The sequence below is a fragment of the Populus euphratica genome, unplaced genomic scaffold (genome assembly GCF_000495115.2).
Source record: "Populus euphratica unplaced genomic scaffold, PopEup_1.0 scaffold80.1, whole genome shotgun sequence".
Lineage (NCBI taxonomy): Eukaryota > Viridiplantae > Streptophyta > Magnoliopsida > Malpighiales > Salicaceae > Populus > Populus euphratica.
The window spans coordinates 393,596-404,893 of NW_011499960.1; the positions used below are offsets into that span (position 1 = coordinate 393,596).

Here is an 11,298-nt window from a genome sequence, read left to right on the forward strand (position 1 = left end):
ATAAGATGGAGCAGTTTCATAGCATAACCTGGTGTAGTTAAATGCGGATGTAAGCAATTACGTGGAATATAGTAGAGAATTAAACTACAATGAGATTGCTTTGAAGAAACTCTAATTTTCCAACCCGTGTAAAAATCTTCTCTTATCTCCCATATATGTGTATATGTGTGTGTATAAAAAAAAAAGTTATGACTTAGCTTTTGTGTTAATTGGTGGCTCCCTTGCAATTGCTGCCAGCATAATCAATTGTGGGAGAAATTCAGTGTTTTATAAGAGTACCTAGAGTATTTTTTCCACATAATTTAGCTTTTTTGTTAATGTTAATTTTCTATTAATTGGTGGCTAACAAACCACGCAACTCTCTCTTGCAATTGCTGCCAGCATAATTAATCGTGGAAGCAATCGCAGTGATTTGTGAGAACGGCTATAGTGTTTAGCTTTTGTGTGAATATAATAGAGTTGACTGAACAAGGTAGACAGGGCAACATATTAAAGAATAATAACAAGAGTCAAAGAGAGGAGAAAGGAGAATTGTCAATTCCTGTCCCTCTCAGCAGCAAAACAGATGCTGTGCTTCTTTATACAACGCAACACCAAGAAATCCCACTGCTTATGTTCTTTATTGAATCTAGTGGATTCATATGATAGGTTTAACGACTGAAATTATCCAAACATGGCAGAATAATCACAAAACACACAGAGAACTATGAGGGTCTGTCTTGTCTCCCTTTTCAATCCCACCATTGATGCACAGCAACTCCCTCGTCTCTCAGTCTTCCATACAGTGCTACACATTCCCAATAAGCCCTCCTGCTCTTCTTCCTTTGCCCTTTCTGCCATTGGTTGTTGCACTCTAGAAACAATTCATCCACCAAACCAATTGTCTTCCTCCTCATCATCTCCTCTGCTACTTCTGCTTCTGCTTTCATCACAACGAACTCATCTTCCCTCACATTCTTCATCAACCAATTTGAAACATCAGCAGGTGATGCCACCCTCCCAGGTACTCCCTCAGACAACATGTTTATGCTGTGAAACTCGAAGTCTTGATTTCTGGTTGGATAGTTTTCATTAAACCATAGCATTGCACCATTCTCCTCCTCCTGTGAGCCCGCATCAATGAAAAATCGACGCGAGAAATCTTCTAAAGAATCTCCCAACAAGTCAGGAAGATATTTGAATCCCTTCAAGTACATTCTAGATTTTTCCAGAGTCTTTCGTGGCGGCTCAAGCAGAATATCTTCCAAGCCTTGCAATGCTTCTTTCTTAGCATCTAATGCTAGCTGCAAAGGCCGCCTCTTTGCCAAAGAACTCACTATCTGATTCACCAAACTCGTTTTCCTCATTGCCACGATGGTTGAGTCATATCGCCGAAGATACACAACTCTATAATTTGGCGTCTTTTGGAAAGCATTTGAGGGGTCATTGCTCAATTGAGCAACCAGAATGCCTCCAACTTTCACAATGCGATCTAAAAATTTTGCATCTTTAATGTGCAATGTCAACGCAAAATCAAATGTTGCATTCGGGAACAAGCTTTCTTCCTCCAAATCAGATTCTGATACGAAATCAATATCATTGACATTCAAGAATCTTGAACTATCAACTACAGCCCCAACGCCGGACAAAACAATGAGAGCTTTATCGCCCTTCTTGATAAGGCCCTCCTTGGCCAAATCTTGCAACAACAAATCGAAGAATTCAAGATCAATTGAAGCAGAGCCAGAGACGTCAAGATAATAACTTGAATTCAGTTCCCGTAAAATGGACCCCATAAATGGCAATGCAAGAATAATCATAACGAAAAACAACGAGCGAGACACAACACGCATTACTTGGGAATCAGGAAGCTTAAGCACCAAAATGATATCTGAATTTAAGCCAATCCCTCCATTGTGCAAATGCATGATCTTATTTAGATCCTTGGTCGAAAACCCACTGGCTGATTCCATCCTTTTTCACCTTTCCACCTTAGCTTCTCACTCAAAACAATGAATTTAATTCCACAATGGAGTAAAATCTCGAGCTTTCTTCCTAAGTAGCAAAAGCCAACAACTTTGAATAAACACAAAGATTGATTCTTTGAAGGAAATGAAACCAGCACAACAAGAAAAGAATGATCATTAGCGAGTACAAAACCTGGAAGCTGTATGGTTTCCACCCACGAGGGCCACACGGTTACTTATAATTCTACACCAAAGGAGCAACAACTCCCTAATTCTCTCAATTTCCATGCTTTCTCTGTCTCTCTCTCTCTCTTATTTTCTCTTTCTTTTTTCTTTTTTGTCTCACCAAACCCAGATCAGATTAGAACCAACCATTCACGTTTCAGATTTCTAAAACTCACCCAAATGTCGTTCAGAAATATGAAATGTGAGATTACAAGGAGAGGGAAAGAGAGAGAAGAGTCAAATGTGAACAAGCTTTTGTCCTGTTGTTGGTGTGGCGTTAAGAGTAATGGGGACAAAGGTGGTTGTGTTGGTTTTATAGGCTTCGGGGCGCAGAAATGATAGGCTAAGCGTTGGATTGATGAGTTGTAGGATTTGATTTTCTTTGCTTCCATTAGTTTTTTTCAGAATGCCGTGTGAGAAAAGTGTCCTAATTGAGGAATCTTGGAATTGGGACTTGAATCTTGCTAGCTTACGTGTGTTTTGATCATCATTAGTAATCATCCATCACTATATTTGTGTAATTGCATGGGTTTTGGACTATTCATTTTATAGTTTGCAGTTTACGCATCTCATGGTTTGCTCTTCATTGTTTCTCCAAACTTATGGAGATTTTATAAGGATGTCTTTATATCAGAATTTAAAAAAATTTAAAATTTTTATATATAATTTTAAATTATTTTGATATATTGATATGAAAAATAATTTAATAAAAATAAATAAATATTATGTTAATATATTTTTAAATAAAAATTATGACTTGCTCTTTATTATTTCTTGAAATTAACTCATGCTATGGAGACTCTAGGGGGATGTGTTTGCATTGGAATTTAACAAAAATTAAATTTTTTATTTAAAAATTTTTATATATATTTTTAAATTATTTTAATATATTTTTAAGTAAAAATTATGGTTTGCTCTTTATTGTTTCTCTAAACTGATATATTCTATGGAGACCATGTGGGGATGTGTTTGCATTGGATTTTAATAAAATTTAAACTTTTTATTTAAAACTTTTTATATATTTTTTAAATTATGTTGATTTATTGATGTCAAAATAATTTAATAAAAATAAATAAATATTATTTTAATATATTTTTAAGTAAAAATTATGGTCAAAAATACCTTAATTAATGTGTTGAAGGGCTATTTTGCTTACTTGTCTTTTATAATTAATAAATTTGGATTTCAATCCAAAAACTTATCTAGATTAAGTTTTAATTCAAACCAGTTTTAATATTAACCTGGTTAAACTTGACTAACTTAATAAGCTAATCTATTACTTGGTTAACTTAGCTAAAATCTAGTTAAAATTGATAGACCTTGAGGTTTTGTTTTCATTGGAGTTCAACAAAATTTGAATTTTTTAATTTAAAATTATTTTTTATATTTTTGAATTGTTTTGATATATTAATGTTAAAAATTATTTTAAAAAATAAAAAAATATTATTTTAATATATTTTTTAAAAAAAATATTTTAAAAAGTAATTATTATCATATTTTTAACCAACACCTTAAAAGCTTTAATTGATGTGCTTAATTATCTTTTATAATTATAAAACTTGGCACAACTTGGTAAGTTGATTCTTACAAAATTAATCCAAAAATTAGATAAAATTAAGTTTTAATTTAAATAAGTTTTAAAATTAACTTAATTAAATTTAAATAATTTAATAAATTAATCCGTGACTTGATTATCTTGGTTAAAATTTGATGAAAAACTTGTCTAGAGTTAAACAAATAAATTTAAAAAAAATAAATAAAACAAAACTTTTTTGGATAAAATAAAATATACCTAGATTTGATTGGGTAACTTGTAAGATGACTATTGTAAGGTACGAAGGCAACCAAGAGGGAGGATGAGGTGGTTGAAAATCATAGGGAATCCAATCCTCGAGGATGACGGTGAGAGTTTGTACTGCTTGCTTGCTTGATTTCTTTTTGTAACCATACAAACTTTTGTCCTTGTAGTCTTGCAAGATCAACTTTTTACATGCTTGATCACATAACCCTAGTTTTTATAGAGAAAGTAACTCTATCTGTTAATTTTTTGTTGGGTTATTTTGATAAACACCTGGTGTGCTTTATATACACCAGTTTCTAGCCATTAGTTCTCCTCCATGATTCTTGCCTTGATGACCTACAATTCTCAATCAGCTTGCCGATTCAATGACCTACAATCCTCAATTAGCTTACCAATTCAATCCTTCACAATCTCTGGATAGGCTTCTAATTTTTCTCATCTCCAATGTTAGCCCCGAGACTTTCCTTTTTAGGTGGTTTTGATCTTAGAGTTGGTGGCGTGTATAATCTTCTTGTTTCCTTTTTCTCCTTATTGTGTTCTTTGTTGTTGATCCAAACCTTGAATATGTCCAGTTTGCTAGCATGCCTTCAGTGGCTTGATTAGGTTGAATGCAAAACAATGTTCTAGATTTTTTTTTTTTTTATATCAGTGACATGTCGTGGTAGGGATAAATTTTTCTTTAACATAGAAGGCATGTTTAAACATCGCTAATGTTTTTTTTTTCCTAATCAAAGAAGATTTTAACTGTATCAATTGAATTTAATAAATTATAAAACTTAATTTTTAATTAATTTAATATTAAAAAAATAAAATTAAAAAAAAATAATTAAAAAAAATTCGAATTAATCTGTTAAACTTATAACTCGGGTTATAAGATCAAGATTATCTCATAAAAAAAAATTTATGAAGTTTAATTTTTAATCAATCTAGTATTGAAAGATGAGACTGAAAAAAATAAGTTAAAAAAGAACATAAAAAATAACTCTAAATAAATTATAAAACATAATTCTCAATTAAATATAATATTAAATGATGAAATTAAAAAAGTATAAGTCAACATAATTAACCTGTCATACCCGTAACCCGAGTTATGAGAAGGGGACAATCTAATAAAAAACAAATCTAATGTTAAAAGACATGAGAGCAAGATAACGTCTTAAAAAAATTATTTAATTTAACTGAGATTAAAATACCAAAACTCGTAACCTTGACTATAAAACCAAGATATTATCATAGAAAATAAGTCAAAACAGGTTATGAAATTCTATCCCTAATTGAACTAATATTAAATGATAAAATTTAATTAAAAAACAAAAAATAACTTATATCAACTCAGATGAACCTGTTAAGCATTATTTTCAGGTCATGAAAATAAATAAAATAAATCATGAAATTTAGTTTTCAATTAATATAATATTAAAGAATAAAATTGAAAAAAAATTAAATTAAAAAAATCTTAATCAACCAGGTTAACTCTTCAAACCAACAATTTATGTCATAAGAGAAATAATCTAGTAAAAAACAAATTTAACATTAAAAAATAAAATTATAAAAAAAATATTGATATAGAAAATCAAAGATTAAAAAAAAAGACATGATTTTTAAGCGAAATATTTGATAAAAATATTATTTATTGTTACCGTACTTTTATAAAATGTTTTAATTTATTGTTAATGTTAATTAATAATTATAAATGATAATATTAATTGAGAAAATACATGCTGCCAAGTTTTATTTACTAATACCATGCGCATGGTTAATAAGTTTGGTATGGCATGATGGGTTAGCTAATGACGATGACTGGTTGACTGGAAAGTGGAAACCTTGTTTGAGTTTTTTTTTTTTTAGAATTAAAAAAAATATTGATTTGATAACTTGTCGGGCAATCATAGTTCGTTATATTAAGATAAGATCTATGCGGGTCAATTACTCTAATTTTCTTAAAAGAACTATATCCAAAACTATAATTTCAAGGTTTTTTTTTTAATCTTTTCAAAACAACGTCGTTTAAAATGAATCTAAGTTGCTTATCAAATCACTTATTAACCAAACAAACCGGCAATCCAAGCTCCGGGCCCAGCCAGCCCCTAGTCCGGCAATGAATAGCAAGCAGCGATAAAGGACAAGAAAAGCAAACCAAAGCAGCTTGACAGAAACACAATCATGGGAGTGGAGTAGCAGGTGATCAGACCTGGAACCGGTCACAAAACCAACTGTTGGTCAAAACGTAACCGTTCACTGCACTGGTTCTGGTTAGCTACCTAGCCCCTTCCTGCTCCGACAAAACCCTTTTTTTATTTTTATATTACTTATTCTGACTTGCAGGTTCAGTCAGAATTTTATTGCTTCCTGTTTGGTTGCTGAGAAAGTGCATAAAAAAATAGATATTTGAGATTATAATTTGTAAAAGTTTCGTTTTTTTAATATGGGTTCATGAGATTGTTATTGGGTGTCTTTTAATTCACTAAATTATCAGGTTAGGTGTTGTAATTTAGGGTTTTTTAAGGTGGGTTTCACTTGATGGATAGAAAATTTTTAATCTTTTTTATTGGGGGGGAGGGGGGGTTAGTAGAGAAGCTTCGATAGTGAAGTGGCTTCATAGTTACTGGTGAAAGTATTGGGATATGTGTTCTTATAATATAAGGTTTTTTCTTTCCTTTTGAGTTAAGGTTTTTTTTTTTATAATCAATGTAGTGTAGTTGTTCCGATGAATGTGTGTATTTTAATTAATTTCTAACGATGAATGATGAATGTGTGTATTTTAATTAATTTTTAAAATTATAATTATATAAATTTTTAAAAATGTTTAAAAATTTTAAATTATAATTATTAAAAAATAAATGTGAGACTTTGTTATTTATGTTTAAGAAGGTGAGAAGATTTGAACTTGTTTGTGTATTAGGGAGATAAAGCTCGGAGAGTTATGGTTTAAGGCGCTGTGTTACTGAAAATTGAAATGAACAAGGAACTGATGCTGGGTGTTCTTTTTTTATAGGGAAAAATCGAGATTTTGCGCTGAAGTAGTGGAGGTGATTAGGGTTTATCTTGAATTGTTTTAGTGTAAATGGAAAATTTTGTCATGCTTTTATTTTTGTGATCGGAAAAAATAGATGAATCTTTCATATGTAATGGGAGACTATTTGTATACTTGAAAGTGAAATTATGATTATTATTTAAAATATTTTTTATGTTGAAATGATTAAAATAATAATTTTTTATTTTTTAAAAATTATTTTTAAGATCAACATATTAAAATAATTTAAAATATTATAAAAATAATTTTTTTAAAAACATTGGAAAATTGTTCATGGGTTTTTAACTCAAAAAATTATTTTAAAATTATGTTAATTTAAAAATATTAAAAAATCATTTTTTAAATTTTAAACACCTCTCAGACTTAAGAATATATTGTTTTATTATTAGAACGTGGACAATCAAGAACTTCATCTCTCTTATCTTGTCTTCTAGTAATATTATGTTAAATCAAAAATTTAAATAAAAAATTATCTAGGTGGTGGTTAAGTGGTAAAGACTTGGGACTAAGGGGTTTGCTCCCTCTATGGTCTCAGGTTCGAGTCCTTGGTTGCTTATATGATGGCCACTAGAGGCTTACATGGTCGTTAACTTCAGGGCCCGTAGGATTAGTTGTGGTGCGCGTAAGCTGGCCCGAACACCCACGTTAATCTAAAAAAAAAATTAAATAAAAAGAGTTATTAATATAATTGTTACTAAAATTTTATATTATTGTTAATTTTAAAATTTATAAAATTAATAAAGATATATAAAAATTGATTCGGATACCCATATTAATAATAAATATATAAATAAATAAAAGTTTAAGCTGAAGCCTATAACAGTTAAATTAAAAGGAACAAAATATTATTTAAAAAAAAATTAAAGGAAAAATCCTCAAATTCCTCAAAAGTTTAACATCACTCCAAAGCTTCTTTTTCCTCAAATTCAATTTATGTTTATTTATGTCGACAGGATTTTACGATAGAATACAATGTAAATCATGTTTTTTAAAATTTTAAATATTTTTATTTAAAATAAATTTTTTATATATATTTTTATATTTTTTGTGTGATAATATTAAAAGTAATGTTTAAAAATAAAATAATTTTATTTTAATATATTTCTAAATAAAATTACTATCATAATTTCAAATATATTTTAATTAAGCGGTCAATTGCATGTAGACACAGTCTTTCATATAGAACCCACAATTTATATGCCATAAATAATTCTGCAAATAGCATCAAGCTCCCACTCTAAACTTTAAAAATAAAAAACTGTAACATGAAAATTATTGTATTTGTTTTTTTATTTTAAAAATATATTTAAAATAATTTAAAATAATATTTTATATATATATATTTTCTTATCTTTTTAGTATACTAATATAAAAAAAAATTAAATTATTTTGATGCATTAAAAAAAAACAAATAAAAACAACTGTAACCAAAGAAAATTAAAAAGTCAAAGTGAAACCAAGAGTGCCGAAAAGTCTCAAAAGCCACCTGCAGAGTGTCTTACAGCAGAGCCAGCATGGGCTCGGTGAGGTGAGATAGCGGCGTGAAGCCTTCAAGGACTCCACGTTCCTTCCCTCTCGTAAATTGAACTCTTAAGTAATTTGATCATCAGGTTCGTAAATTCCATAAGAAATTATATCACTTCTCTTCGTTATTAAATCCTTGAATTAATAGTATAACTAAAAACAAATTTTGAAATTAAAATTCAGAATTAAATAAAAAAATAACAAAACCAACAAAAAATAGACCCATAAAATTACCGAGTTAGTTATAAGAAGTATTTAAATTCAATAAAAATCCTCAAAATTCAAAAATAAAAAAGAAATTATATGGCCTGTCAATTTCTTCATCAACAGTACTGTTCACTAGAAGGTTGAGAGGGTGAGGATGATAAGGGTTGAAGAATTCATGGGACATCTTAAAATCATTAAATGAAAATAGGGATAGTTAATGCAAGGAAAAAAAAAATCTCTAATCACTAAAGTACTAAATTTTCAGGATCATATTTACTAGTTTTGAAGGGATGTGATGCTAAAATATATTAATTTTTTTATATTTAATATTAAATAAAAATATCTTTAATACTTAAGATTTCTTGACGAAGAGTTTGAGATTTTTCCATCTCAAAGCCGCATGTAGGAAAATTGGTTTATTGAACTTAGATCTGGATCTCTTCCATGAAATACAGAGCATCTTCCATAAGCACCTGCTGCATAAAATTCAACGAGTGATTACTTGTAAAGTTGAATGGTATTGTGATATTTCAAAATGTCAGTCTGCAGAGGCTGTCATTAACAACAGTCACAAAATATCATCATACATTTAAACAGTAAAACACACGTATCTTTGAACAACACTAACCCAAATCAACATGTGAACAGAGATTGCCGTGTCCAGCTTTCAAGAAAGTCTGTGTGTTTTTTCTTGATGTCTAGTCTCTATATAAACATGGATAGATTATGTTCTTAACACTCATCAACACACCATTTTTTTTTTATCTCTCCTTTCTCTCTCTCTTGTATATTCACTCTGTTCACCTCTTTATCAATCTAGATTATTAATTCAACTCTTTCTTTAATCATCATCTCTTGAAAGTCCTATTAGAAATTATATCATGGGTTTGAAAGGTTTTGTTGAGGGTGGTATTGCCTCCATCAATGCGTGCTTCCACTCACCTTTTAGATTTAATCAAGGTCCGTGTGCAACTTCAAGGTGAATCCCACATCCCAAATCTATCTTCTATGTTCTATGCAATCCAATCGCCCTGCTTTTGCATTGAGCTCTACTGCCAACATTTCCTTACTGACCACCTTAGAACCCCCTTCTCCACCCCGTGTGGGACCCCTTTCCATTAGTATCCATATCATCCAATCCGAGGGTGTTGCCGTCCTTTTTTTTTATGTCTCCGCTACTATTTTTCGTCAAACCTTATACTCCACCACCTGTATGGGCCTTTATAATGTCCTCAAACATAAATGGATGGATCCAAATACTAATATCATGTCACTTGTATATAAGATCGTGGTTGGGCTAATCTCTGGTGCTGTTAGGACTGCTGTTGGTAACCCTGCTGATGTAGCCATGGTCTGTATGCAGGCTGATGAACGTCTCCCGATTGAACAGCGTAGAAACTACAAGAGTGTTGTCGATGTCTTAAGTCAAATGTCAAAGCAGGAGGGTGTCGCTAGCCTGTGACGGGTTTCAAGTCTTACAGTCAACCGCGTGATGATTATGACGACGTCACAGCTTGATGATCAAGCCAAAGAGATGATCTTGGAGAAGGGTTTAATGAGTGATGGGATCGGCACCCATGTTGCAGCAAGTTTTATGGCTAGTTCTGTGGCTTCCGTTGCTTTAAACCCTATTAATGTGATCAAGACTAGAGTTATGAACATGAAGGTTGAGCCCGGGGTTGAGCCATCCTATAAGGGTGCATTAGATTGTGCACTGAAGACTGTCAAGGCAGAGGGTCCTATGGCCTTGTATAAGGGCTTTATCCCTACAATTTCAAGGCAAGGACCTTTTACTATTGTGTTATTTGTCACATTAGAGCAAGTTCGGAAATTACTTAAAGATTTCTGATCAATTATTACGATGATGAAAATCGATCAAGATTGATCTATACTGAAGGCAGCGAAACAAGCACTATATTCATTGATTTATTTGTTCAACTTTGATTACAAATTGGAAGCAATATAATTTTTCCCCTTCATTATTTGTTTAAGAGTGTGTGGTTGAACATTAATGGATGAACAATGGCCACTACAGTTATCCAATACTATTTCCTCATGTGGTGATGATCACTGGTGAAATATACTGAAAATTACAATAAGCTAGTCTGATTTAGAGATCATACTCTCAAGTATGAAAATCTTTCTTATTTTTCTCTTCCTAATCTTTGTATTCAGCTTTCCAGATTTTAAAGACAGAATATACAATGTCAAACGTTCTTCCTGGTTTGAAAACCACTCCCCTATTCCTAAGCCTCTTGGGTCCTGGGCTCTTGGAGGAAAACTTGCTGGACCTTGGCAGGCACAAGCCCTAGCATCATCCACTGGACCAAAATCAAGCTTCAACATCTTTCGAATCGAGGGTGCTAGGACTTCAAAACTACGCTCCAAGTTGGGCCATAACAGGAACACATGCACAGCAAGATGCTAGCATGAATGAAGTTCATCATAGCTTAGGATGTAAGGAGAGAAATATATGATAATCCCAGATGGGATCATAATTAGATCTCAGGCTCATTATACAGCTTGCCAAAAATGATGTCCCAACAAGCTCAATCATTCGT

The 11,298-nt window shown here is 31.2% G+C and overlaps 1 protein-coding gene and 1 pseudogene across 1 annotated transcript; one reads left to right on the forward strand and one right to left on the reverse strand.

The window, feature by feature from the left end:
- Positions 1–731: 731 nt before the first annotated feature.
- LOC105138666 (uncharacterized) lies at positions 732–1,952 on the reverse strand. The gene has a single exon (XM_011044818.1). It carries the CDS (start codon positions 1,950–1,952, stop codon positions 732–734), a length of 1,221 nt encoding a protein of 406 aa, XP_011043120.1.
- Positions 1,953–9,485: 7,533 nt separating this feature from the next.
- On the forward strand, positions 9,486–10,719 carry LOC105138632 (mitochondrial uncoupling protein 5-like; annotated as a pseudogene).
- Positions 10,720–11,298: the final 579 nt, after the last annotated feature.

Bases quoted from the DNA above. Each gene is read 5' to 3' on its own strand.
- LOC105138666 (XM_011044818.1), bottom strand. From the start codon at position 1,952: ATGGAATCAGCCAGTGGGTTTTCGACCAAGGATCTAAATAAGATCATG.